The 23,513-nt window shown below is 48.6% G+C and overlaps 1 protein-coding gene across 50 annotated transcripts in view; it reads left to right on the plus strand.

Annotated features, from left to right (window-relative positions):
- MADD (MAP kinase activating death domain) overlaps positions 1–23,253 on the plus strand; it is a 33,650-nt gene extending 10,397 nt beyond the window's left edge. For 4 of the 50 annotated variants that reach the window (XM_065882195.1, XM_065882202.1, XM_065882196.1 and 1 more), the window contains 21 exons: positions 1,835–1,937; positions 2,280–2,466; positions 2,564–2,714; positions 3,030–3,236; positions 4,992–5,045; positions 6,026–6,126; positions 6,709–6,780; positions 7,128–7,286; positions 9,776–9,884; positions 10,159–10,221; positions 10,457–10,577; positions 10,681–10,786; positions 11,879–11,989; positions 13,951–14,058; positions 17,927–18,091; positions 18,337–18,409; positions 18,547–18,653; positions 20,652–20,660; positions 20,854–20,923; positions 22,758–22,804; positions 23,149–23,253. In XM_065882195.1, coding sequence (XP_065738267.1) covers positions 1,835–1,937; positions 2,280–2,466; positions 2,564–2,714; positions 3,030–3,236; positions 4,992–5,045; positions 6,026–6,126; positions 6,709–6,780; positions 7,128–7,286; positions 9,776–9,884; positions 10,159–10,221; positions 10,457–10,577; positions 10,681–10,786; positions 11,879–11,989; positions 13,951–14,058; positions 17,927–18,091; positions 18,337–18,409; positions 18,547–18,653; positions 20,652–20,660; positions 20,854–20,923; positions 22,758–22,804; positions 23,149–23,253 — 2,228 coding nt within the window. Of the gene's footprint in view, positions 1–1,416; positions 1,477–1,834; positions 1,938–2,222; positions 2,467–2,563; positions 2,715–3,029; positions 3,237–4,991; positions 5,046–6,025; positions 6,127–6,708; positions 6,793–7,127; positions 7,287–9,775; positions 9,885–10,158; positions 10,222–10,456; positions 10,578–10,680; positions 10,787–11,878; positions 11,990–13,950; positions 14,059–17,926; positions 18,092–18,336; positions 18,410–18,546; positions 18,654–20,651; positions 20,661–20,853; positions 20,924–22,757; positions 22,805–23,148 lie in introns of those variants that run through there. The other 46 variants (XM_065882211.1, XM_065882232.1, XM_065882233.1 and 43 more) reach the window with 32 other exon arrangements.
- Positions 23,254–23,513: the final 260 nt, after the last annotated feature.

The raw sequence follows: 23,513 nt of genomic DNA on the forward strand, positions 1-23,513 counted from the left end.
GGGGGAACCTTTGTCAGAGGCACGTAATTAACATAGGGCTCATCAGCTGCCACCAGTCATCTGCCAGGTTCCTACCGCGTGAACTTAGGACAAAGTCCGTCCTAAAGAGCTGGCCCCCCCAGGGAACGGTTGTGAAGAGCCTGGCAGTGTTTATAGGGTCAAGAAGCCTCTTACTTTGGCTTCATGTCAACTTAGGCCCTATGAATGGGCCTGATAGCATTGGTTGGCTTCTAGGGGCAATTAAGACCTTATTTGATTTTCGTTTTGTGATCTCTGACAGTTTGAAGGGTTCTTCCTTGTTATAAATTTATTTATTTTGGTTATTTATTTTTGGCTGCGTTGGGTCTTCCTTGCTGTGCGTGGCTTTTTCTAGTTGTGGAGAGCGGGGGCTACTCTTTGTTGCAGTGGGTGGGCTTCTCACCGCGGTGGCTTCTCTTGTTGCAGAGCACGGGCTCTAGGCACGCGGGCTTCAGTAGTTGTGGCTCACGGGCTCTAGAGCGCAGGCTCAGTAGTTGTGGCTCACGGGCTTAGTTGCTCCGTAGCATGTGGGATCTTCCCGGACCAGGGCTCGAACCCCTGTCCCCTGCATTGGCAGGCAGATTCTTAACCACTGCGCCACCAGGGAAGCCCTGAAGGGTTCTTCTGAATTTACTCTGACTTCTGTTTATTTATTCTGGATTTTGTGCTGAAATATTTAATCACAGAAGGAAGCACAGTGAGAAGCAGCTTCGTGTATCTTTTAACTGACCTCTCTTCCCAGTGTTAGAAGTGTCAGGAATCTAAAGAATGTTCTTTGGTGGGGATGGGAACATAGGCTAGATGGGCAAAAGGACATCATAGCTAGTGGTGTAGGGAGCTAACCCGCCCTGTAGAGTGAGTCTACACAGGCTCAGTAGGTGAGGGATGGAAAGGTGTTAGCGTCACTGGCTTTCATTTGATATAGTTCAAGGGGAGAGCAATTGAAATGCTTTCATTGCCTGCTGTTGCTTCCCTTCATTTGCTGTGCTCATCACTCCCATCCAGCTCCCATCCTCACCCCCACCCCCCTTCCCATGACAGCATCTACAAGTTGGGTCTCTTCCCTCTGCATACCTGCAGCCCCCCTGGACCCCTGTGCTAGATGTTTCATGAAAACCCATGGTCCCCTTTCACGCATGTGCCTGTTTAGTACCTAAAGGCTCCTTGTGTTATTACCCTGCCTCTGGCTTTGAGAGGCCATAGCCTTAAGGATGGTCTTTCCTCGAGCCTCAGTCGTCTCGTGGCCACTTGGCTTCCAGCTCTGAGGTGCCTAAGAACTAAGGTTATGTGCACTAAGCTTTGGGAGGATGCTCAGATTATCTGACTTACAGCTCCATTGAGGGGTACAGGGGTTGTGGTATCATGGTGCACCTACTAATTGTGTATTTTGTGTCCCAGTATTTGGGCTAAATACTCTAATGGAGATTGTTACTGAAGCCGGCCCCGGGAGTGGTGAAGGTGGGTCTTGCCCGTGAGCTATGCATGATCTTTTCTCCTAGCGTCTCCTGGGCCTGCCTGAGGGCCGTCCTCCTCACAGAGCAAGCAGCATCACTCGAGTGACCTGCCTTGCCCCGTGCCCCGGGATGCCCATGCTTGCCCATGGGGTGTGCTGCTGGTGCATGTGGAGTGGCCTGAGTCTCCATGCCCACTTCCTCCACATTGCCATGGCTGCTTTCTACCTATGTGTGATGCCCCAGTGCTGCCCTCAGCCAGCCCTTCCAGGGAGTGGGTGTGGAACACGGCTACCCAGGGCTGTGCTGACACCAGCTACCTGACTACAGTCGTGATATCTCTCATTCTACCTTCCTGGCTGTAGGAAACAGGAGGGCCTTAGTGGACCAGAAGTCATCGGTCATTAAACACAGCCCAACAGTGAAAAGAGAGCCTCCATCACCTCAGGGTCGATCCAGCAATTCTAGGTAATAAATGGCAGAGCTGTTTTAAAAGTTCTCAGATAGAGGTAGTGATCCTTGTACCAAACACTAGGGAGGGAAGCTCTCAGTGGGTAAATGAAATCCCTTCCCCTCCTGACTCAATCCCCACGCGGCAGTAATAGCTCATGGTGTTGAGCAGCGTGTGCCAGTAGTGGTGGGTACTCGGGCAAACCAGGCCGTCCGGAGAGGTAGGGTTTGCAGTGGACTTGGATGTTTGGAGACATGGCTTTGTGTTTTGCCCTTGGAGGCAAACATCTAATCTGGTGAAAGGGGGAGATGCTCTGCAAAGGAGCCAGTGACCACAGAAGTGGTATGTGGACCCTCCAGTGAGAACCAGCAGTTCCTGAAGGAGGTGGTGCACAGCGTGCTGGACGGCCAGGGAGTCGGCTGGCTCAACACGAAGAAGGTGCGACGGCTGCTGGAGAGCGAGCAGCTTAGAGTCTTCGTCCTGAGCAAGCTGAGCCGCGCGGCGCAGTCAGAGGACGAGGCCCAGCAGGACATCATCCCAGATGTGGTCAGTGCTGGGGGCTGGGAGTTGGAATCAACTGGGAAGAGGGACATGGGCGCCAGAGGCAGTTGTCCCAACTCTTGCCCCTGGGTTATTGTTGCAGGAGGTCGGTCGGAAGGTGTACAAGGGCATGTTAGACCTGCTCAAGTGCACGGTCCTCAGTCTGGAGCAGTCCTACGCCCACGCAGGTCTGGGTGGCATGGCCAGCATCTTTGCGCTTCTGGAGATCGCCCAGACCCACTACTATAGTAAAGGTAGGGATCGGACCAGCAAGGCAGCATGCTGTCCACGGCTCTCCCACTCTTCTCTGAAAGAATGAACTCGGCCCCTTGATGAGTTTCCCAGTGTCAAGCTGCTTCCTGTTAGGCTTTGGGATTTTATTTTCTAGCACGTGTATGTATGTAGTGGGTGTTTTTCTGTCACGGAAAAGAACGATGTCAGCTTTTCTTTCCTTGCACTTCTTCCCTTCCACATCCTCCTCTATCCTTGCTTCTCCCACCTCATTCCCACACCTTGACTCTCACTCACTGTCTCTTTTGACCTCTTCCTATATTTGATCTTTTCTTCAGAACCAGACAAGCGGAAGAGAAGTCCAACAGAGAGTGTAAATACACCAATTGGCAAGGATCCTGGCCTGGCTTGGCGGGGGGACCCAAAGGCCATGGCACAGCTGAGAGTCCCCCAGCTGGGACCTCGGGCACCAAGTGCCTCAGGAAAGAGTCCCAAGGAACTGGACACCAGAAGTCTAAAGGAGGAGAACTTTGTAGCATCCATCGGTGTGTATTGTGTTGGGTGTGGCAGAGGAGTTCTGGCTTCTTAATGTCCCTCTCTCCTTTCAATTCATCCAGAATCCCGCCTTTCTCTTCCCCATGCTTTGCTCTGTAGACAGGAAAATAGGTTTGTGTCCTTTTCTAATGGCATTTCTTTATACTTCTCTATCCCTTATGCCTCATTTACAGCCACCCTCACCTACATCTTAGAGGAAGAATGGAAGGTTTGCTTAGAGGGCCGAGCAAGGCTTAGTGCAGGAGTCTGAGCTGTACTCCCCGTCCCTCTCTTTTATTTACATCTGGATTTCTTCACATAATGGAGAGGCCACATGAGCTCCTGGAAGCTATAAGGAAGTTTATAGATGCATCTTTGGGCTATAAAATTGTGACTGTCTGGGTCTCTAAAGCCAGTTTTCCCCCATCCAACCATTATGCTGCCCTCAAATTTGCTCCTTTGGGGGATGTCCGGCAACCCCATTTCCCTGGGTTCTGGACTTCGAGGTACAGAGCTCTGAGTCAGCTTTTCTTTAAACATGTCCTTACTGGACTTGATTAGACCTTGCTTACATTTGGTGTTTCTCCATTCCCACTAAGGCAGAGCCTTGGTGAGCTCTCTGGGTGTCACCTCTGTTTGACTCACTCCCTGCCTGACCTTGAGTCATCTAGATTGTGTCTTGCTTTTTCGGGTTCTAGGTCCCTGGGCAATGTGCTTCTAGCCGGTGCCTCTTTGCCACATCCATTAGCAGTTGCCTTTTGCTCCCATAAATGGTAATGAGGAACCAGTTTCCTTCTTAGGAGAGCTGTGCTTCTCTAACCAGCAAAATATTGTCCTGGAGGCAGTCAACCATGCTTTTCTCCTACCTGTTGTGATGTTCTAGAAAATGTACTGACCTGCCAGTCTGGAGGTCTGGAGTTTTAGTCCTGTATCTGCCCCCAACTAGGAAAGTGACTTTGGGCAAATCATTTCCCCTTTCAGGGTCTCTATCACCTCATCTGGAAAACAAGGAGATTGCACTAAGTAGACTCTAGAGTTCTTCCAGGAAGAGAATTGCTATGATCGGTACTCTCTCTTCTTAACCCCTGCTAAGATGCTCTTCTTGACCATTTAGTGTTCTCTGTCACCTCTACCGGAAGCCTTTTTCCCGATGACTGGCTAAGATGGGTCTCTTGGTAGGGCAGGCACTGATGCTGAGGGTAAGTTGAGGGGTTTTGGTAGCAACAAGAAGGGATGCTAACTGCCTACCTTGAGTGGCCTCTCTCCAATCCAGTGAATCAAACAGGTTTGTGTTCATGCTTCTGAAACCCTTTGGCTGCTTGAGGTAATCATCTGTCTTATCTGGAATCTTTAAAATTTGCTGTTGCCTAGCTCACTTGGCAGAGGGCGTGCTGTGGTGGAAGTTTAAACTGGTCCTGAGCTACCTGATCTTGAGCAGGTGCTCCAGCCTCTTTGGGATCAGTTTCCTCCTGCCAGAATGAAGGAGCTTGATTAAAGGCTCTGCCAGCTCTAACATTCTGTGAGATTTTTACTGCCACATTGAGGTTAGGATAGGGATTTAGTTCTTGACCTGGGGGGAAGGCGTTAGATCTCTTGATTTTTTTTTAACCCCCCTCCCCCGCAATGAAGATCTCTTTTTATCTCTTGATTTGTAATCCTGTACCCGAGACTGAATCATCTTGGGTGGGTGGGTTTCCATTTCGTCTGTCTGACCAGCCTCTGACTCTCTCTGTCTTTCTCTCCTGCTCACATTGCATCTGGGGTAGAATTGTGGAACAAGCACCAGGAAGTGAAAAAGCAAAAAGCTTTGGAAAAACAGAGTAAGGAACAAATGCCCCTTCCTGTTCCCAAGTCTCCCATACCTGCCAACTCCCCAGGCCCAGTTGGGGCAGGCTCCCTTTGTCAGCCCCACCCCAAATTTGCTCTTGGGGGCGGGTATTTGGAATGAAAGCAGGTAGGTGGTATGTGACTCATAGGTATATGCTCGTAGGCTGCTTCTTTCCCCCTCCCCTTGTAGTAATCAGGCAGTAATCAGGGCATCTACTGTGTAAAATCCCTTAGAGCTTGGTTCTCTATTGCTTCCGAGTTGGTGGGGAGAATGTTTGCCTATTTCAGTGCCCCTCATTGGCTGATATCTCCCTCACCCCATTAGAAGGCCTGTGGGCACAGTTGGCAGAGATGGTTGCTGTCCCTCCGTGTTGAGTCTGTAGCTTCCCAACTCTCTCTGGTGGCTTGCCTAGGCACGCTTTCTTGCTTTCTGTCATTCTGTCCTTCTGCCATACCATTGTGGGCGGGCGGGAAATATGGGGGTGGTTTTTTAATGTCAAACACAGAAGCTGCAGGGTGGGGGTAGGCAGCGTCCGCTGAAACAGCTGGTGTTTTTTAATCTCACTGGGCTCTTCCTTTTCTAGCCCCTTTAGACATATTTGTTTGGGAAGCAGAGTGACCTGGGGACCCTTAAAGGGTCTTAGGCACGAGTGAAGCTCTGATTCTGAGTGCAGTGGAATGTGGTTCTGATGTTTGTTTGTGGAGCTTTTCTGCTTTAAGATGATTTGGTCAGAATTTTCTCAGGTTGAGAAAATGGCTGCAGAACCCCTTGAGACCAGGTTTAATTTTTCCTACTTGGTTCTTAAGGCATCTGGGGACTTCGTCCAGTGTGGCCTGAGTGGGTGGCAGTCCCTGGAAAGGTGACTGGGACATGATGAACTGGTCTGGGACCAGGCTGTGCTGCTGTCCCACTCCCTTCGCCAGCCTGCCCCTAGCCTCTTGTACTGAGTAACACAAGTCTTCCCCTACTCAGGGCCTGAAGTAATCAAACCCACCTTTGACCTTGGTGAGACAGAGGAGAAAAAGTCCCAAGTCAGCGCAGACAGTGGTGTGAGCCTGACATCTGGTCCCCAGGTTTGTGACAGCCTTGTTGAGGATTGCGAGCATTAAAAATTTGCTATCTCAGAATACTTCTTTAAGATCAAAACTGAACAAAATCACAGCATTGAAACAACATGAATATCCAGTCATAGGGGAATGATGAAATAAGCGTAATATATCCATGTAATAGAATATTAGTATCCGCTAATGACTGTATTTTCAAAAATTTGGTGACATGGGAAAGTGTTTACAAAGCTATATACAGTATGATTCAAATTTTATTTTTAAAACATACATAGAAAAGACAAAGGAAATATGCTAAAGACTTAACAGAGATTAACGTAGGTGGTAAGTTTATGGCTTATCTTTATTTCCTTATTCTTTCGTGTATTTTCTGTAGTGAGCATGTACTTCTTTAACATTCATTATTTTTCTCGCTCTGTAAGTCATATATATTTTATATTCAGGAAAAAAGTTCATTTTTCATGACCTATCTAGGGATGATAGTAGAAGGGTGGGGATGGAGAGAAGGAAGAAGATACAGTATTTCTTAGGGAAACTGAGACTAGATTGGACACCTCCCGAATGTGTCTGAGTCCGTGTGTCTTGTTTCAGAGGACTGATCCAGATTCTGTCCTTGGTGTGAGTCCAGCCGTTATGATCCGAAGCTCGAGTCAGGACTCTGAAGTTAGCACCGTGGTAGGGGAACACCACGCTGGCATCTTGGTGGGTGGGGTGTGGGTCCCCCTTTGGAGAAGGGGGCTACTCTCTCCTTTGGGGGCTGTTCTTAGTCTCAGGTCAGGTTGGTTCTCTTGGTGGAGATGTCTACCTGTCACAGGTCTTTGTTTGTGGGATCAGACCCCGAGATTTCACCCAGGGCTTCCCCTCGTCTTGTAAAGAAGGTACTTCCAGAGGCTGTCTGACACACCTTTGCAGTTGGATACTTTTTTTATGGTAGCAGAGAGCTCTAGCAGCTTGGCATTTCTGGGACACATCCTGGGGAATATCCCTTACCACCTTTTTTTCCTTTCCAGGTGAGTAATAGCTCTGGAGAGACCCTCGGAGCGGACAGTGACCTGAGCAGCAATGCAGGTGATGGCCCAGGCGGTGAGGGCGGCACCCACTTGGCAGGCTCTAGAGGCACGTTGTCTGATAGTGAAATTGAAACCAACTCTGCCACCAGTGCCATCTTTGTAAGTTTGTTTACTAACAAAAGAAGACCATTTTTTCAGTGGGATGGGGATGGGTTAGAAAAGGATGAAAAGTTAGGAGGCAATTAGAAGGAAAAGAGGAAGGAAGGAATGGATAACCTTCATATATTTGACTTTAAAGAAAATGTCTCTTAAGTTAGCTTTTTTTCAGAGTCATTTGACTCCGTGATCTGGGGCTTTTAGAACCTTCTCCTGAATCATTGATGAGTTAGGCTTCCTGCCCAGTCAGATAAGGGCTTCGACTCCTATGTGGCAGTAACCCCCGTGTTTAAAATAAGCAAAGTGATGCCTTTATAGCAATGTCAGGGCAGTTGCAGCTCTCATCTTGTACCAGTCTACCTATTTTTATGGACTAGTCTAGTTTTATTCTGGTCACTGCTTTATTTATATAGCACCTTAAAATAGCATTTCATTTTAGTATATTCCTTCATTTCATGTAGTATGTTTGAAGCTTTCCTTCATTAATAAACATCTATTAAGTGATTTACTAAATGCCAGATTCTCTACGAAAGAAACAAGCATGATAAGTCATGATTCCCATTTTCAAGAAGTTTGCAATTCAGTGCATTTGCTACAACTAATCTCTTCTGCCAGGTGAGGGAAACAAAGCCTTAGGAAGAAAAGACCTCGCCCTAGGCTGTACAATAAGCCAGTGATCAGTTGGAATTAAATGAATTCTTTTTAGTCCTTGCCTTTAGACCCACTGCCCTTCAGTGTATACAGGCCTCTTTAGGCAGTTTTAAAGGTTCTGATACACTCACAACTTGGTTAGGCAAAGTTGAGAATGGATATTCTCTGCACGAGCTCATAGGTTCTTCTCTTTGGTCTGTGGGGAGAATGGAAGATGAAATTGAAATGAAATAAATTATTTAACACTGGTGATCATTCCCACCCCCAGGGCCTTCTGTATACATGCTTCTAATAGAGCAAGTGACATCCCAAGGTGGAGGTAGGGGATAGGATTGAGAGTCAGCAGAGCCATTCAAGCTAATGGATCTTAACTCTCCCTGAGTCTAAACAGACCCTTTTAATTAAGAGTATTTTATTATTATTATTTTTAATACATTTATTGATTTCATTTATTTATTTTTGACTGAGTCGGGTCTTCATTGTTACGCGTGGGCTTTCTCTAGTTGCGGTGAGCAGGAGCTACTCTTGCTGCGGTGCGCGGGCTTCTCATTGTGGTGGCTTCTCTTGTTGCAGAGCACGGGCTCTAGGCACGTGGGCTTCAGTAGTTGTGGCACGCAGGCTCAGTAGTTGTGGCTCATGGGCTCTAGAGTGCAGACTCCATAGTTGTGGCGCATGGGTTTAGTTGCTCCACGGCATGTGGGATCTTCCCAGACCAGGGATTGAACCCGTGTCGCCTGCATCGACAGACGGATTCTCAACCACTGCGCCACCAGGGAAGCCCCAAGAGTATTTTAAATCCTCCTAGTGTGCTTCCATTTTGGAGGTTGAGTTAGATGTTATGGAGTAGCAGTCTCGCAAGAAGCCATTCAGCTGTGTGCTACCTTTCCTGGCACCTTCCTGGGACAAATTCCTACTTTTCCTGTACTTCTGGGCAAGGCTCTTTGTGCAGTTGAGTTGCTGAGAGCAGTTACCTAAATTTCTTGGCTCAAAAAGGGCTATTTTGGTAAGAAATTAATTATCTTAGGTTAATATGGTTCATTGAACAAAGTCTTGTGCTGTGAACCAGGAAGCTGGCATTTGGACACACTAATCAGGTATTGCCTAATGATAACCTTTGTTCAGTGGCTTCTCTGCTTATGCTGTTGTATGTGCTGTGAAGCAGGCAGGAAAACTACCTCTCGCCCAGCCGAAGATCTTTTTTGAATGAATAGAAAGTCTAATATTGCAGAAGTGGTAGATGAAGTTAGTGGTATTTCTATGTGGGAAGATATTTCTAAGAGATGGTAGAAGAGAAGACTTAACATTTATCAAATACCAACCATGTGCCAGGCACTATTAAGTGATGTATATGTATTTTCTCATATTAAATGAGAATAGTCCTTTCGGGTAGGTATTATAACCTTCCTTTTACAGGTGAGGAAAATGACTCTCAGAGAAGCTAAGCGTTGTACCTAAGATCACACAGCTAGTAAGAGTCAGGGATCTGAACGTTGCCCAGTCTAGACTTCAAATCCAGTGTTCTTTTCACGGCATCACGCTGCTACAGAGAATTTGCCTATTTTTTTTTTTTTTTTTGAAGAGGAAAGAGTCTTACAGAGACTAAAGGGTAAAGGTAAGTAGAAATGAAAACTTGCTTGCATGTTTTGGGAGGCAGTAACAGAAAGCAGGATTATCAGATTGACTTCTGATGGAGGCAAGCAGAGTAGCAAAGGCAGGGCTACTGGAATATATGTGACTAATGATGGTGCCTAGTGTGTGTGAGCCTCTTAATGAGCTGCTTGGTTTCCTTTGCCCCATTCGTTGTTACCTCTGGCAGCTGACCTGTTGCCTCTTCTCTCTAGGGTAAAGCCCACAACTTGAAGCCAAGTGTAAAGGAGAAGCTGGTGGGCAGCCCAGTTCGCTTTTCTGAAGATGTAAGCCAGCGAGTCTATCTCTACGAGGGACTCCTAGGTGAGAAATAGACTGCGAAGGCCACTTGCACTGGAAGGAAGCTGGACTCAGCCCGGGAAGAGGGTGGCACTGAACAAGTAGCTGCTTGGCTTTTTGCTGATCTCAGTGCTGACGTTAGAGGACATTTTTATATCTGAAGCAAGCGACATACTGGGGAAAAAACAGTGGGTGAAAACTAGAAGAGACTGAAGTTTGGTATTAACCAACAGCCTCTGTCTTTCTGTCTTCTTTTACTTTCTTGCTACCATGGTCCTTCCTGCTCACAAATCGGCAGGAAGGGACAAAGGATCGATGTGGGACCAGTTAGAGGATGCTGCTATGGAGACCTTTTCTATAAGTAACCACCTTTCTTTGTGTGCTGTTCATCCCTCCTCCTCGGGAGGGATTGGGCCTCACTTGGAGGCAGCTGGGGCTGGTGGCAGGAATGTTAGATCTGGGGTGAAGAGCCTCGTGTTTCCTTTGCCCTGGAATTTGTAATGACTTCCTTTTTTCTGGAATTTACTCTGTTTTAGTTCGGCAGCCATATTCTTTATATGTTATATAAGCCCCTAAAAAAACTCTATTCCACACAGGCAAAGAGCGTTCTACTTTATGGGACCAAATGCAGTTCTGGGAAGATGCGTTCTTAGATGCTGTGATGTTGGAGAGAGAGGGGATGGGTATGGACCAGGGTCCCCAGGAAATGATAGACAGGTATGATGCTTAGAAACCCTTGGGAAAATGCAAATTCAGCCTCTTCCCAGTTAATTCTGTGTTCTCCCACCTGGGGGCTGACTTGTCCTGGTCTCCTGCTCAGGTACCTGTCCCTAGGAGAACATGACCGGAAGCGCCTAGAGGATGATGAAGATCGTTTGCTGGCCACGCTCTTGCACAACCTCATCTCCTACATGCTGCTGATGAAGGTAATGTCTATTTTGCTCACGCCCAGCTACTGCTGATAGTGGAGGGCAAGGCTTGTTCCTGTTGCCTAAATCTTGGGGCAGTTGGGAAGCAGTCAGAGCATCTTGCTGGGGCTCTCTTCTTCATTGAAAGTCTGAGGCCTCTCTGCAGCTCACACATGATCCATTTCTCTGAAGCTGCCGGGCTGCTGTGCTAAGGAATGTTGTAGAGGTGATTGATGATTGCATGCCACTTGTTGATTCTGAATTTTAAATGGGCTTCCTTTGCTGAATAGTTTAGGATGCCTGTAGAACTCCCTACAGAATACAGTGGGAAAAAAATTGTTTTTTACATAGTAGGCTCTGAAACTTTAGAAAGAATGCCCAGAATTTACTTTTCAGCATTAGTCCTTTATCATATAGACTTTGCCATAGATGTAAAAAGAGCTACTCATTGAAAAAGCAATGGTAGGTTCTAGTTTGACTTGGTTATGCTTGGTTTCTACAGCTGTGGGAGAACTGTGTTACCAAATAGACGAGTCCTGTTCTGAAAGGGACTTGGTGGGTAGAAGAGAGTTGTTTTGAGAATGAGCTCCTGGGTTTCTCCTCCTCCTGTTCTCCCAGCCTCTCTAAATGTGAAGGGATTAGTTGATCAAATGCAGAGAATACCCTGCAGGCACTCTTGGTTTGTTTCCTTTTCTGTTTAAGGGTCTCTTGAACTCCAGGGGTTCCAGTTAAACTCTGGTTGGGAAAGGGTGGTGATCTTTAACCCTAAGATGGTGTCTTGGTGACAACTGAGTGTAGAACATTGCTACTCTTAAGTCTTACTATCTAAGAATCACAGTCTGAGGAGCCCCAGGGGTTTTTAGAGGTGAATGTTATGGTATTGGTTGGGGGGTTAGGGAGGATGTGTCCCTGTGAGTCCCCGTCCACTTAAACCAGAACTTCTCTAAGAGCCACTTTTCTGCAGAAGCCACCTGGAGACAGAACCAGGGTTTTTCTTCTCAGACTGTTGGCAGAACACACAGTTGAATGTTTTATCCTCAGTGATGTGGTCTTTTAGAATTCTACTTTTCTCAGGAGGAAAGATACTAAGATCCTGTTTTGGCTTTTCAGGTAAATAAGAATGATATCCGGAAGAAGGTGAGGCGCCTGATGGGAAAGTCGCATATTGGGCTTGTGTACAGCCAGCAAATCAACGAAGTGCTTGACCAGCTGGCAAACCTGGTGAGCACACCTGGGCCGTCCTTTAGGCTCCCTTCCATTGCGCTAGTCAGCCTCGCAGGCGTGGGCCTCATGGCCTAACACAGAGGCTTCCGCGTAGGTCATTTCTTGGCTCGTATGTTTTCAAAATCCCTAGTTCTGAAAATAGGGCTTTGACTCTAGATGAGGCTTTTGCCCTTCTGTTCTGTGATAGGATTCTCTGCACTAAAACCATCCCAGTGCAGCCATTTCAACGTTTGTGTGGTCTGTGGACCCCTGTGGATCCACAAGGTGAATACTGTTTTCATGATAATACTAAAATGTTGTTTTGCCTTTCTTACTGGGTTGACATTTGCACTAAGGGTGCAAATGCAATGGTGGGTAAAACCACTGGTGCCTTAACACGGTGAAGATGGCGGCACCAAACCGTGCTAGTGTCCCCACCTCCACACACTCTCAGTTAAAAATAAAACAAAACAAAAAGCCAGTTTCACTTGTGAATGTCCTTGATGATGCAGTTAAAATCATCAGTTTTATTCAATCTGATCGGTGATTATACATCTTCTTAGTATTCTCTGTGACAAAATGAGAAATATACATAAAGCCTATTGCTGCAAATGAAAATATGAGTGTTTCGAGGAAAGGGAATTTGTGACGATTTGAATTCCAAGGTGAACTGACAGCTTTGCAGCCAGTCATGGGACATCATTTTTACTTGAAAGAGTGACTAACAAATTACTGTTATTTGGAGTTGGGTATTTGGCAAACTTCTTGTGCATGAAGCTTCCCAATATTTAAAGACTTTTCCAGTGAGATTGGTGATGAATGTGATTTTTTTTTTTTTTATTTAATTTTCTTTTTTTTGGCTGTGTTGGGTCTTCGTTTCTGTGCGAGGGCTTTCTCTAGTTGTGGTGAGCGGGGGCCACTCTTCATCGCGGTGCGCGGGCCTCTCACTGCTGTGGCCTCTCCCGTTGTGGAGCACAGGCTCCGGATGTGTAGGCTCAGCGGCCGTGGATCACGGGCCCAGCCGCTTCGCGGCACGTGGGATCTTCCCAGACCGGGGCACGAACCCGTGTCCCCTGCATCGGCAGGCGGACTCTCAACCACTGCGCCACCAGGGAAGCCCTGAATGTGATTTTTTGATATTGTGTAATGAAATGCATCAACATTTGGAAGAGCTGCATAACTGGGCGAACCAGTATTTCCCAGATGACTGATGTGTGATGTTACAAATTCAACTGTGGATGAAAGATCCACTCCAAGTGTAACGCAGACAAATGGATTTTAATGTAACAAAGTACAAAGTGTTCATTGATGTGTTTTCAGATTACACACTGCAACTAACTTTAAGAAACTTCTTGAGGTTCTGGTATAGCATCAAAGAAGAATATGCATATTCATCTGGAAAGCCTAGTAAAATACTCCTCCCTTTTCCAGATACATATCTGTGAGGTCAGATTTTCTTTAATGTACCTCAACCAAAGCAACATGTCACAACAGATTGAATGTAGAAGCAGATATGAGACTACAGCTATTTTTCATTAAGCCAAACATTAAAGAGATTTGCAAAAAATGTAAAATAGTGCCACTCACCACATTTTTTTTGTTGTTCTGGAAGATATGATGATTTAAAAAGTATATGTTATTCATATTATCATGTAATGGATTTATTAATGAATTATTAATTCCTTTTAAGTGAATTAATAAACATTTAAATTTTTTCAGTTTTAATTTCTAGTGTGGTAAAGACCTATAAATAAAACTTACAAAGACATAAGTTCTTGGGGCGTCATCAATAAAGTTAAAATGGATAGGAGTCCTGAGACCAGGAAGTTTGAGAACACATCCATGGCGGCCAGTGGCCAGCAGATGGCGCCGCTCTAAGGAAGCTGATAAGAATTGAATTGCTGAATGAGGGATTCTTGGCCCAGAGGGCTGTGTGAGAGGGATGTTTGGCTGTCCCTAAAGGATCTCTCTTTCCTCAGAATGGACGAGATCTCTCTATCCGGTCCAGTGGCAGCCGGCACATGAAGAAGCAGACATTTGTGGTACATGCGGGGACAGACACAAATGGAGATATCTTTTTCATGGAGGTAGGTGCTGGTTCATGCTAGGGGCCCAAAGCAATATTTGAGAGTCACAAGGAACTCCTAGAACTGATGCCAGAATATTCTTCCGCACTTACCTCATTCATCTTCATGATCCATTTATCATTAAATTGTTAGGCTCTTATGCAAATAATATAGTAGATGATTCCCTATCGTTTCTTTTATTTTTTAATTTTAATTTATTTTTGGCTGTGTTGGGTCTTCGTTGCTGCGTGTGGGCTTTCTCCAGTTGCGGCGAGTGGGGGCTGTTCTTTGTTGCCGTGCGCGGACTTGTCATTGCGTTGGCTTCTCTTGTTGCGGAGCACGGGCTCTAGAGCGCAGGCTCAGTAGTTGTGGCGCACGGGCTTAGTTGCTCTGCGGCATGTGGGATCTTCCCAGACCAGGGCTCAAACCCGTGTCCCCTGCATTGGCAGGTGGATTCTTAACCACTGTGCGACCAGGGAAGGCCATCTCTATCATTTCTTTTATATATAGATTGCATAGATGATATAGTCACATTGTCCATAAGTCAGAACAACATAGAATGGTATACACTGGCAAGTCTTGCTCTCATTCTTATCCCCTTCCACTCAGTTTCCCATCCACCTCACCCCTTCCTCTTGGAGGTAACCACTTTTATTTATAACCACTTTGTATCTTCCAGCGGTTTTCTGTGCAAACACAATAAAATATGAGCATAGGTTCTTATTTTTCTACTCTTTTACCTAAAGGTAGCACATAATATCTACTGATCTGTACCTTTTTTTTTTTTCATTAAACTTATCCTGGAGATCTTCCGTATCACTACAAAAAGAGCTTTCTCATTCTTTTTACGGCTGTATAGTGTTCCACCGTGTGACTGTACCATAGTTTATATGACCAGTCAGCATTTACGTACCCTTGATTTTCTTCCAAATTTTTGCTGTTGCCAGTAGCATGACTCTGGGTGATGCTGTGCCTGCTTCATTTCCCACATGTACAGGTTTATCTAAGAATTTCCAGAAGTGGAATTGCTGGGTCAAAGGGAAAATGCATTTATAATTAGGGTTGATATGACTCTAAAGTATCTCTTAACATATAATAGTTTCTCTCCCACGTTGCCATTTATGTTGTTGAAGAAATGTGCCCTATTACATTTTAGATTTTTTGCTGACTGCATCTCCTTAGTGTTGTTTAACATGTTTCTCTATCACTTGTATTTGTACAAGCTAGTAATTCAATCTAGAGATTTGGTCAGTTTCAGATTCAGTATTTTGGCAAGAAGAGGTGGTGCTGTATATGTATACTTCCTGTCGCCTCATATGGTTGGCTCTGTCCTAGTGATCAACGGGTTCACATGTGGGCAACCTGACCCATCCACTGCGAAGTTCCTCATTAGTTTTCTGATTTAGCTTATGGTATTTTTAAAAAAATATTTATTTATTTATTTGGCTGCTCCCGGTCTTTGTTGAGGCATGTGGGATCTTCGCTGAGGCATGCGGGATCTTAGTTGCAACATGTGGGATCTAGTTCCCTGATCAGGGATCAAACCCGGGCCCCCCGCATTGGGAGCACAGAGTCTTAACCACTGGACCACCAGGAAAGTCCCTAGCTTATGGTATTTTTCACCATGCAGGAGTTTTTTTTACTTTTTTTGTAGTTAATCATTTCTTTTGTGGCTTCTGGATTTTGAGTCATAGTTAGAAAAACCCTTTCTTAATCCAGTATTGTAAAGGAAATTGGCCATGTTTTCTTCATTTCTGTGTTTTTAATTCTCAAATGGATCTCTTTCTAAGTAATTTTAGGGACCAAGTACTGCTCCTCTATAAAGTAGTGAAATTAGCTAATATTCTGCTGCCTTTTGGCTTAGTTGAATTTGATTTTCACATTCACAGCTTTTTGAAGTGGTAGTTTGTCACATGTAGGGTGGCATTTCTGCTCTGAGGCAGAAACATACATGATGAGGTAGCTGAGAAGGGAGTCATTTTCATGTCACCCTGAAGTGTTAGACTTTGGCTAGGTGCCTATCAGAACTGAGGGCTACTTAGGACATGTGCACCACGGTAACTTTGCTGGGTTTGGGGTTATATCAGTGAATAAGGGAGACATAGTTTCTGTTGCCCTAACAGGGTTGACAAGCCGTTGGGGAAGTCAGATAATTAAACACCCGGTGTCATAAAATATAACGAGCATTGCGAGAAGATGTTCAGGGGGCAGGTGTTACGGGAATACATAGCAGAGGATCTGGGAGTTGTGGGCGACCTTCAGAAGTGACCTCTGAGCTTAGACTTGAAGAAGAGTAGGACTTGATGGCTGGAATCGGGGAGGGGGAGTGTGTTCCAGGGGTATTTGGGGTAGAATGGTGGGACTTGATGGAAGGAGTCTTGCATCACTCCTTCATTTCTGGCCTGGGCAGCCGGGGGAGACGGTGATGCCATTTACTGAAATAGGGAACTTAGAAGGAGGAGCTGCCCAGGAGGAGATGTGGAGTTCAGATTTGGACATGATGAGTTTGAAGTGCTGCCAGTGAGACATCCAGATAGAGAGAGGTCAGGACTCAGGAAGACAGGTCTCATATGGAGAAAGATGTGAGAATCGTCAATGTAGTCATAATAATTATTATTATATTTCTTGTATCATAGTTGTATTGTTGTTATAGCAGCTAACTCCAGGGTACATTCTATGTGCCTGGCTTTATTCTAAGAATTCTTTTAAACATTTATTTAATTAACTAATTTATTTATTTTTTGGCTGGCATTGGGTCTTCGTTGCTGCGTGCGGGCTTTCTCTAGTTGCGGCGAGTGGGGGCCACTCTTCATGGCAGTGCGCGTGCTTCTCATTGCGGTGGCTTCTCTTGTGGAGCACGGGGCTGTAGGTGCACGGGCTTCAGTACTTGTGGCACGGGGGTTCGGTAGTTGTGGTTTGCGGGCTCTAGAGCTCAGGCTCAGTAGTTGTGGTGCACAGGCTTAGTTGCTCCACGGCATGTGGGATCTTCTCGGACCAGGGTTCGAACCCACGTCCCTTGCATTGGCAGGTGGATTCTTAACCACTGCACCACCAGGGAAGTCCAATTCTAAGAATTTTATGCACATTAACTTATTTAATCTTCACAGTAACTCCATGAAGTTATTACTGTCCCCATCTTACACACGAGGAAATATAGACAGAGATTAACTTGCTTAAGGTGACACAGCTAAGTAAGGAGACAGCCTTAAATCTAAATCCAGGTAGTCTGATCTTAGACCTGTGCTCTTACCCATCGTGCTATAATGTCTCCACCATAACTGAAGGCATACGAACAGGTATGCCTCTTCCTGAGGGAGAATTTTGAGCAAGAAGAGGACGTGGAGAACTTTGCCTTTTAGTTTATATCATCCTGTGTAGTATAATTTCTTTTTTTTGCAATAAGCAATGTCCGTGTGTCACTTGTGTAATTAATTTTTGAAAAGATTTATGCAGAACTAGAGCCGAGCCAGGATTAGAAAATGTGTTGGTTCCATTTTTTTTCTCCTTGGTTAAGTCTGCCCTAATCCCCTGTCTTTGTGCTTGTCAATAGCGATGATTCCTAAGGTTGTAAGGTGGAGGCATAAGATATCCTCTGCGTACTTTAAGTCCAGAACACGCCAGAAGTAATGAACACTGACTGAAGTGAAGTGAGCCTCCTTCCTTGCCCACAAGTTCCTTTCAATGGCTCATCCTCTGTCGGTAAAGCTTCTAGTGGACGATGTGTCCAGCAGTTCAGTGTTTGTGTCTCCACGTAAGAAAGACTGAGCATAAGACAGAAAACCTGACCTTGGGGACCAGTTGTCCCATCTTTCCCCGTGGGGAGCGGTGTGCAGTGTGGCCTGGGGTGGGAAGAGACCAGGGCCACCGACTGCCCCGTGTGCCTCTGCAGGTGTGTGACGACTGCGTGGTGCTACGTAGTAACATCGGGACAGTGTACGAGCGCTGGTGGTATGAGAAGCTCATCAACATGACCTACTGTCCCAAGACCAAGGTGCTATGCTTGTGGCGTAGAAACGGCTCTGAGACCCAGCTCAACAAATTCTATACTAAGAAGGTACCCGTGAACTCTGTGTGCATTGGGGGTTGGGCGTTGAGGGAAAGTGCGGAGCTCCTGCAGGGTAGTCAACGTTGCAGAATCCACGCTGGAGCCCCACTTTGGCCTCTGGCTGTGGCGTGGAACACGTAAAGCTGTCTCCGAGGTCCTGGCATCGGCCCAGGCCTCCAGCAGCCATTCTAGAGTAGAGGGTGGGGAGCCTGGAGAGCTTGTATGACAGGACAGCTCTCCCCACTGTGCCGCAGTGCCGGGAGCTGTACTACTGCGTGAAGGATAGCATGGAGCGCGCTGCCGCCCGACAGCAGAGCATCAAACCCGGTGAGCAGAGGGCGGCTCCCTGGCCGCGTGCCTTCTGTTGGTTTTCATCCGTCCTGAGCTGTGGAGGCCTGACGAGGAGGTCAGGCGGCGGGACTCCCCACCTCCCAGTTAGCTGACGACCTCCTCCCTCGCCACAGGGCCGGAGCTGGGTGGCGAGTTCCCCGTGCAGGACATGAAGACTGGCGAGGGTGGCTTGCTGCAGGTCACCCTAGAAGGGATCAATCTCAAGTTCATGCACAACCAGGTAGGTGCAAGTGGCGGCATGAGGCTTCCCAGCCCTGGTGTTGCACCTGCAGTAGGATCAGCGTCCAGGTCCCCAGTGCTTCCCCAGTGAGCGTGAGAGAGGCCTCCGGGGCTAGTGAGAGAATCGGAGCAGCTGGATCGGAGAGAACAATCAGAGGGGAGGGCGCAGTGACACTGGCAACCACCCGGAAGGTGCGGCGGGGAGCCTGTGCCGGGGAGGAGGGGAGAGAGAGGGAGCCACGCCTTGGTGGCCCGGCTGCCCCTGCCCATTACACTCGGCACAGTGTGAGTGGGAGCGTCTCACTTGGCCCTTCTTCGCACAGTGTCCGCCTTCCCTTATCCCAGGGTGTGCTTTTGCTTGGTGGTTTTGCTTCGAGAGTCTATACTGGCTGATCCCCTCGCGTGTTTCCAGTGCGCGTGAAGCGTGACGCGCGTGTGTGCGCGCGCGCGCGTGTGTGTGTGGCTGGCTTGTGTCTGTCCCATCTGGAGTGTGTGTGTTTATTTGCCTTTTTTTTCCTGCCGATTCTTCTTCCTATTCTTTTCCTTCCTCTGAACGTCCCCACTCTGTCCCCAGCTCCACAGGCCCCACTCCCCTTCTTTTGACTGGGGAGCACTTCAGGATCCATCTTGCCCTCATTGGGACTCCACCATAGGAGCTGACTGTTTTTTCTCTTGGTTCTAACACAGCATTACTTTTTCTCTCAGTGGACATTCCTTAAGCTAATCCCTTTCTGAGGCCAGCGCGTCATCCCAGGTCCGCTCCCTGTCCTGAGTCTTCACACAAGTGCCTTCCCTCCCCCTCCCCTGATGTCCTGGTTCGTCTCCTTGAGGCCCTGAGCCAGACGCGAGTGTGCGAAGCACCACGGCCCCTGGCCAGGCAGCAGACACTCAGGGGCGGTGAACATCTGGACTCTGGGGCTTCCTCCTACCACTTGCCATTTTAGTTCTCCTTCTTTCAGGAATCCAGCTGGGCAACTTGGAGTGTTGGGAAACAGCTGCCCAGGCTTCTTGGCAGTATACTTGCAGTAGTATATTTACTGTTAGTCATAGTAATACATTAAATAGTATACTTAATAAGACCTTAGGGCCCACCCAAAGAGGGGTTGACTTAAGTACTTTTCTAGACCATGAAGGTGCCAGCACTTCTCGGGGACCAGGCTTCTGACTGCACTTTAGGGCTGTGGCCTCCCCTGATGCCTCACCTTCTGAAGAAGAGATCTCATTAAATGACACCCAGATGCCCTCTTCCCGCTTGGTACACCCCCTTTGGACTGACCTACCGTCTAACCGTTACAAAGTATGTACAAGCTGGTCTGTAGTTTAAGGCTTTGCCCCAGAAGAGAGATCCTGAAGAGAGAGAGAAAGTCAAACCCTGACTTGATGATGAGATAACGGCCTTGGGGGTCTATCTTCTACCACATAACAGTCAGCTGGAGTTGAGGAAGCATTGGACCCCCGGTGGAGTTCTGCAGTGTGGGGTAACAGATGGGAAAAGCATGGTCTTTGGAGTCAGGACGTACTTGGATTTGGAGCCCAGCTTCGTCATCCGTGGGCAAATAAACCTCCTGATCCACAGTGTCCTCATCTGTAAAATGAGGGTGATACTATATCCTGCGCCACGTAGACGTAAGGACAAACAAATAGTATTCGTAGAACTCCTAGTAGGTGCTCACAAGTGGTTGCTGTTAGTACTACCAGTCACCACACACTCTTGGTGGAGCCTGAATCCCGTTTCAAGGAAGATGCCAACACCTCCCTCCCAAGGACAGTCTGAGGGGAGCTTTGCGCCCGTGCCAGCCCTCTGTGCCGGAGGAGGACGCATGGGAGGGTAGAGAGCTGATGGGCTGAGGGGCGGCCCCTGGGGCACAGTGTCCTCCAAGCACTGCCCTGGGCAGAGGGTGTGGGCAGGCAGCCCAGGCCAGCAGAGGGGCCTTTGCGTTGGCTTTGACGGTTAAAACTAACACCTTCCTTTCTCTCCCATGCTTTCTCCTCCGGCCAGGAGCGGAAGGTACATGCCCTTTCTGCCGTCTTCGCTTCTTAGCGCTTTTGAGTTGTGTGTGTGTGTGTATTCTTCCATCCTCCCTGTGGGAAATAGCTTTTCTGTGTGGGTGGGGCTATAGCTGGGAGAGTGGGCTTTGCGGGGCAGTGGGGGAGCCTCTGGGCCTTACCCCCCCCTCCCTCCCTCCCTCCCTCTCTTGCAGGTTTTCATAGAGCTGAATCACATTAAAAAGTGCAATACAGTTCGAGGCGTCTTTGTCCTGGAGGAATTTGGTAATTACACTATTTTGCTCTTAGGTCTGGACTCACATGGCAGTAACTCAAACCTCGGAGCTCCAGAGGAGGGACTAGAGACAGAGAAGAAGAGCCTCTGCAGAGAGGTCAGGAGAAGCAGGAGTGATAGGGAGGAAGAGGGAGTCCTGACCTGAGAGAAGGGAGGAGAAGGGAAAGCTAGTCGGTCGGTGGCTGCCTGAGAGTGGCCCGAAGAGCAGTGGCTTAGACGCCGGGCTTAGAGATGAGCGCTGGTAGTGGAGAGGCTCCTCGAAGCAGCGCCACCTTCCCTTGTTTGGCCAGCTGGTGGGGCAGAGCAGACGAGCCATTCTCTAGCTCTGCTGTGTTCATGTCACCTGCCTCGGTCCCTCTAGCAGCCCAGTGCTCTGTCCAGCCACCCTGGGGCCACGCCAGGGTCCATCGAGCCTCTGGGCTGCAGGAGGGCGTGCGGCGGTGCAGGCAGCTTCACTCTAGGGGGCAGCCAAGCCTAGTGGCCTCAGAGGCAGAGGGCAGTGGTAGCTGGAAGCCGGGAGCTAGGCTCCCTCCCCCCAGCCAAGCGCTGACTGAGTGGTGTCTGGGTTCTCACCCTGGGGCTTTGAGTTCCTGCTGTGTTTGTGCTTCATTCTTTCGTGCCCCTCATCGCTGCTATGAAAACCTTCGTTCTCCAGCAGGTAAAGTGACCTCGCCGTGCTGCCTCTCCCCAGGCCCCTGCCTTGGGCCCTGCGGTGGGTGGGCAGGCTCCCTTCGCCCAAGCCAGCTGCTCGCATCACCAACTTGTCTCTTCCCTTCTCTCCCCACCCTCTGCCTTCCCAACCTCCTCCACCCTCGCGCTGGCTCATTGGTTCCGAGTTTTCTCCCGTGTGCTCCTTTCTCTCTTCTGCCAGAGAGACGTTTGGGGGAGTCTTCCAACTCAGGAGAAGGACCTGGGCTCATTGCTCTACCTTTGATGAGTTTATTCCCTGTTAACCCTGGGGCCCCCTGAATTCTACCTCCCAGGGTCAGAAGAAGGTGTGGCCAACTCTCATCCTACCTTTTCTGGCCCCCAGGGGATGCCACGCCCCCTGCTCCCAGTCTCCAGGGGTCATGATGATGGCTGAGGCTGGGGGACCTTACTCCTTCCTCTGGCCAAGCAGAACCCCTGCATGGCTGGGGCAGGGGTGACTCTTAGGCTCGCATTCCGGGCTGTGGACACGTGTGTATTTTGCCTGATGCTCCCTGTCACCTCCCTCCCCGGGTGCTGTACTCACCTGTCTCTTCTGCTCGGTGTGTCTGCTCCAGAGCCCTCTGACGCTCTCCCTCACACAGGCAGGCCTGGGCCTCTCCTGCCATCAGGGAAGGAAACTTCCAAGTCTGGTGGGTTTAGTATCATGCCATTTCTTCATCCAGCCTCAGGACCCTCAGTGCAGGGGCTGGGAGTACAGGGAATGTGTTTAACTTGACCAGAGCATGGGGTTGGTGACAGGGGTGAGTTCTCGGGTGTCTCAGCAAGGTGAGGCACAGGCTAGAGGCAGTGCTTTCCTCCCAGCCAAAACCTGGGAATGTCAGCTGCGGTCCTCGGGCCCTGGATGGTAGCAGCGACCAGGCTGGTGAGAGACTAGCCTGCTGCTGTGCTGGGGCTCTCAAAGTCGGTAGAGTCATGGCCATGGAGGCAGGAGCCACTGCAGACCTCAGATGTCAGGCTGAGGCGTCGGGGCCAGTGTCCTCTCACCCGGCCGGGGCTGAGCGAGGCCCACAGGGGAAGGGGACCCTGGTGCCGGGCGCTGCCGCCTGGGGGAGTGTGGCGCTATTGCTCTTAGTTTTGAACTTTCTGTTTTGTCTCTTGCCCGTCCGGTTTTAGTTCCTGAAATTAAAGAAGTGGTGAGCCACAAGTACAAGACACCGATGGTGAGTGTGCCGACAGGCCAGTCTGCGAAGGGCTCCCCGGGGGCGTTCCAGCAGGAGTGGGGTGGGCTTCTGAGAGCACAGGGTAAGGGGCAGTTAAGAATGGTTGAGAGGAGAATTTAGTCTAGATGCCAGAGATGCAGCTGGAGCTGAAGCAGGTCTTCAGCCTGGCGGAGGCACACATGCCGACCCCCTCCCGCGGGCCAGCTCTGGGGCCTCGCTTGGGGCTCTTTAATCTGGAGGCCTGAGCCCAGAGTTAGGGCAGGAGTTTCCCAGTTGGCAGATCTCCACGTGTGAAGACGTAGGAATCTGCGTGACGTTGATCTGGCTGGTTTTCTCTCCTCCAGGCCCACGAGATCTGCTACTCTGTGTTGTGTCTCTTCTCATATGTGGCTGCTGTCCGTAGCAGTGAGGAAGATCTCAGAACCCCACCCCGGCCCGTCTCTAGCTGATGGAGAGGGGTTAAGGCTGCCCCAGCCCAGGGGCCGTCCCTTGCCTCTCGCTGTTCCCAAGTGCACGACGCTGCTGTGACTGCGAAGTGGGTGATGCGTGTGTGTTCTCTGCAAGCCCCCTCGCTGAGGCTTAGATGGGTCCCAGTTCTGTGTGTCTCAGTGTCTCGGTGTGTCTCACAGGGCTGAGCTAGTCTCTTCCAGCTTCTTCCTCTCCACCCCCAAAAGACCATCCTCCTGTCCCCTCGGGGCTCAAAAGTACG

This window comes from Phocoena phocoena, chromosome 8 (genome assembly GCF_963924675.1).
Source record: "Phocoena phocoena chromosome 8, mPhoPho1.1, whole genome shotgun sequence".
NCBI classification, from domain to species: Eukaryota; Metazoa; Chordata; class Mammalia; order Artiodactyla; family Phocoenidae; genus Phocoena; species Phocoena phocoena.